At 44.8% G+C, this 2,552-nt stretch overlaps 1 protein-coding gene across 1 annotated transcript in view; it reads left to right on the top strand.

Annotated features, from left to right (window-relative positions):
• The window catches only part of GPR143 (G protein-coupled receptor 143), a 42,244-nt gene that overhangs the window by 2,955 nt on the left and 36,737 nt on the right, over positions 1-2,552 (top strand). The window contains exon 2 of the mRNA XM_017509912.2: positions 2,218-2,327. Within this exon, the coding sequence (XP_017365401.1) occupies positions 2,218-2,327 (110 nt within the window). The remainder of the gene's footprint in view (positions 1-2,217; positions 2,328-2,552) is intronic.

The following is a 2,552-nucleotide window of genomic DNA, read 5'->3' as shown; positions in this document are numbered from 1 at the left end:
CCCAGCTACTCAGCAGGCTGAGGCAGGAGGATCACTTGAGCCCACGAATTCCAGGCTGCAGTGAGCCATGATCCAGCCTGGGTGACACGGCCAAGACCCTGTCTCTAAAAAAGCAAGGTGTATGCAAACATCTTTTGAGGGTTAGTGAGTAATACTTGCATATTATTTAGCCTTTAGAAGGAAGGTGGATGAGGCTGTGAGCTAATAAGTAGAAGCCAGGAAAAGGCGGGGTGATCGGGACTCCTTACTGAAAAGGAAGAAATCTAAACACTTATGGCATACAGCTTGTATTAAGCTCAAAGGAGTGATATATGCTGAAAATTATACGGTTCGGTATAGAAAAAAGGCATTGTTTTTGTTGGCAGTGGCTTGATAATGAGAAGATATCTTGAGCTTTTTAGTGTTCACAGTTGTCCTTTAGTAGCATATTACATAGCGTGTGTTTAGTGGTATATTACATATGTATGTGTTTAGCAGTATATTATGCAGCGTTTTAGTGTATATCACATGGTGTGCGTTGAGTAGTGTATTACATGGTGTGATTTTAGTAGTATATCGCTCCTTCTTTCCTTCCTCCCTCTCACTCTCTCTCCCCCCACCCCCACCCTCGCCAGGCTGGAGTGTACAGTGGTACGATCTCGACTCACTGCAACCTTCGCCTTCCAGGTTCAAGCAATTCTCCTGCCTCAGCCTCCTGAGCAGCTGGGATTACAGGCACCTGCCACCACGCCCGGCTAATTTTTGTATTTTTAGTAGAGACGTGGTTTCACCATTTCGGCCAGGCTATTCTCAAATTCCTGCCTCAGCCTCCCAAAATGCTGGGATTACAGGTGTGAGCCACTGTGCTAGGCTCTTTTTCTTTTCTTTCTTTTTTTTTTTTTTTAAACACAGGTTCTCACTCTGTTGCCCAGGCTGGAGTACAGTGGCTCAATCTTGACTCACTGCAACCTCCGCCTTGTGGGCTCAAGTGATTCTCCCACCTCAGCCTCCTGAGTAGCTGGGACCACAGGCACTTGCCACCACGCCCAGCTAATTTTTGTAGAAACGGGGTTTCCCCAGGCTGGTCTCATCTCCTGGGTGCAAGTGATCTGCCAGCCTTGGCCTCCCAAAGCGCTGGGATTACAGGCGTGAGCCACCACACCTGGACCCTAGTGTAGTTTTAAACAAAGGATATTGCATTACTTAACAAAGAATGATAATACATACCATGAGTGTGCATACTGTTTTGAAGATATTTATTATACATTTCAGTCTAATAAATAGCAAGAGAAACTCACAAAGAATAAATGTTAAAAGAAAATTATTGAGAAATAATTTGTGAAAGATTTAAATGTAGTGTTTAAAAAAAAGAATGAAGGAACTATATATTCAAACTTCCAAATTGTGCTTTATGAATAATTCCTTTTTATGTGAGGAATAACTAACATGGCCACTGAAAATGCAGCAGAGAAATACAGGTTGCTAATCACATATTCCAAGTAAACAAACAGATGAAATAGGGATAAGACTGTGGCCAACTTTGGTTTATGTTAAAGTGCCTTTGTTTGCTTTGCTACCATAAGGTTATTTTCTGAGTTTCAGGCCAGGCATGGTGTCTCATGCCTGTAATCCCAGCACTTTGGGAGGCTGAGGTGGGTGGATTGCTTGAAGCCAGGAGTTCAAGACCAGCCTGGCCAACATGGTGAAACCTCGACTCTACTAAAAATACAAAAACTAGCCGGGCGTGGAGTCAGGTGCCTGTAATCCCAGCTACTTGGGAAGTTGAGGCAGGAGAATTTCTTGAACCTGGGAGGCAGAAGTTACAGTGAGCTGAGATCGTACCACGGTACTCCAGCCTGGGTGACACAGCAAGACTCTGTCTCAAATAAATAAAATAAAAGTAAAAACTGTTATTTTCTGAGTTTCAGTCTTATTTTTCTCTCTCTGCACACACCAATATGTATTTTTTTCTTACTTTCTTCCTTTTCCTCCTTCTTGTCTTTTTCTCTTCCTCCCTCCCTCCCTCCTTCCCTCCCCTTCCCTTTCTCCCTCCCTCCCTTCCTTTGTTTCTTCATTTCCTCCTTTCCTCCCTTCCGCCCTTCCTCCCTTCCTCCTTCCTCCTTCCTTCCTCTCTCTCCCTATCTCTATCTATTATGTATCTATCATTTTTACAAAGGCAGAAGTCAGCTGTAGATTTGATTAGGATCAGATACAAAATGGTATGCAATTCTCGCTTAGGTATCGTGATCCGGTCAACCGTGTGGTTAGGATTCCCAAATTTTGTAGACAGCATCTCGGATGTGAACAGCACGGACATTTGGCCTACTGCTTTCTGCGTGGGAAGTGCGGTAAGTCCACCCCCTCTGCATGCCCTCTTCTCCCTACTTACGTTCCTCAGGTTCCTCAGATCGCAGCAGCAGCAAACCCTGAGAGTCTGTTAGAAATGCAGGTTCTGGCCGGACGCGGTGGCTCATGCCTGTAATCCCACTTTGGGAGGCCGAGGCAGGTGGATCACAAGGTCAGGAGTTCAAGGCCAGCCTGGCCAAGATGGTGAAACCCTGTCTCTAATAAAA

Source organism: Cebus imitator, unplaced genomic scaffold, assembly GCF_001604975.1.
Source record: "Cebus imitator isolate Cc_AM_T3 unplaced genomic scaffold, Cebus_imitator-1.0 Scaffold426, whole genome shotgun sequence".
Classification (NCBI taxonomy): Eukaryota; Metazoa; Chordata; class Mammalia; order Primates; family Cebidae; genus Cebus; species Cebus imitator.
This window is presented reverse-complemented; position numbering and strand designations above follow the sequence as displayed.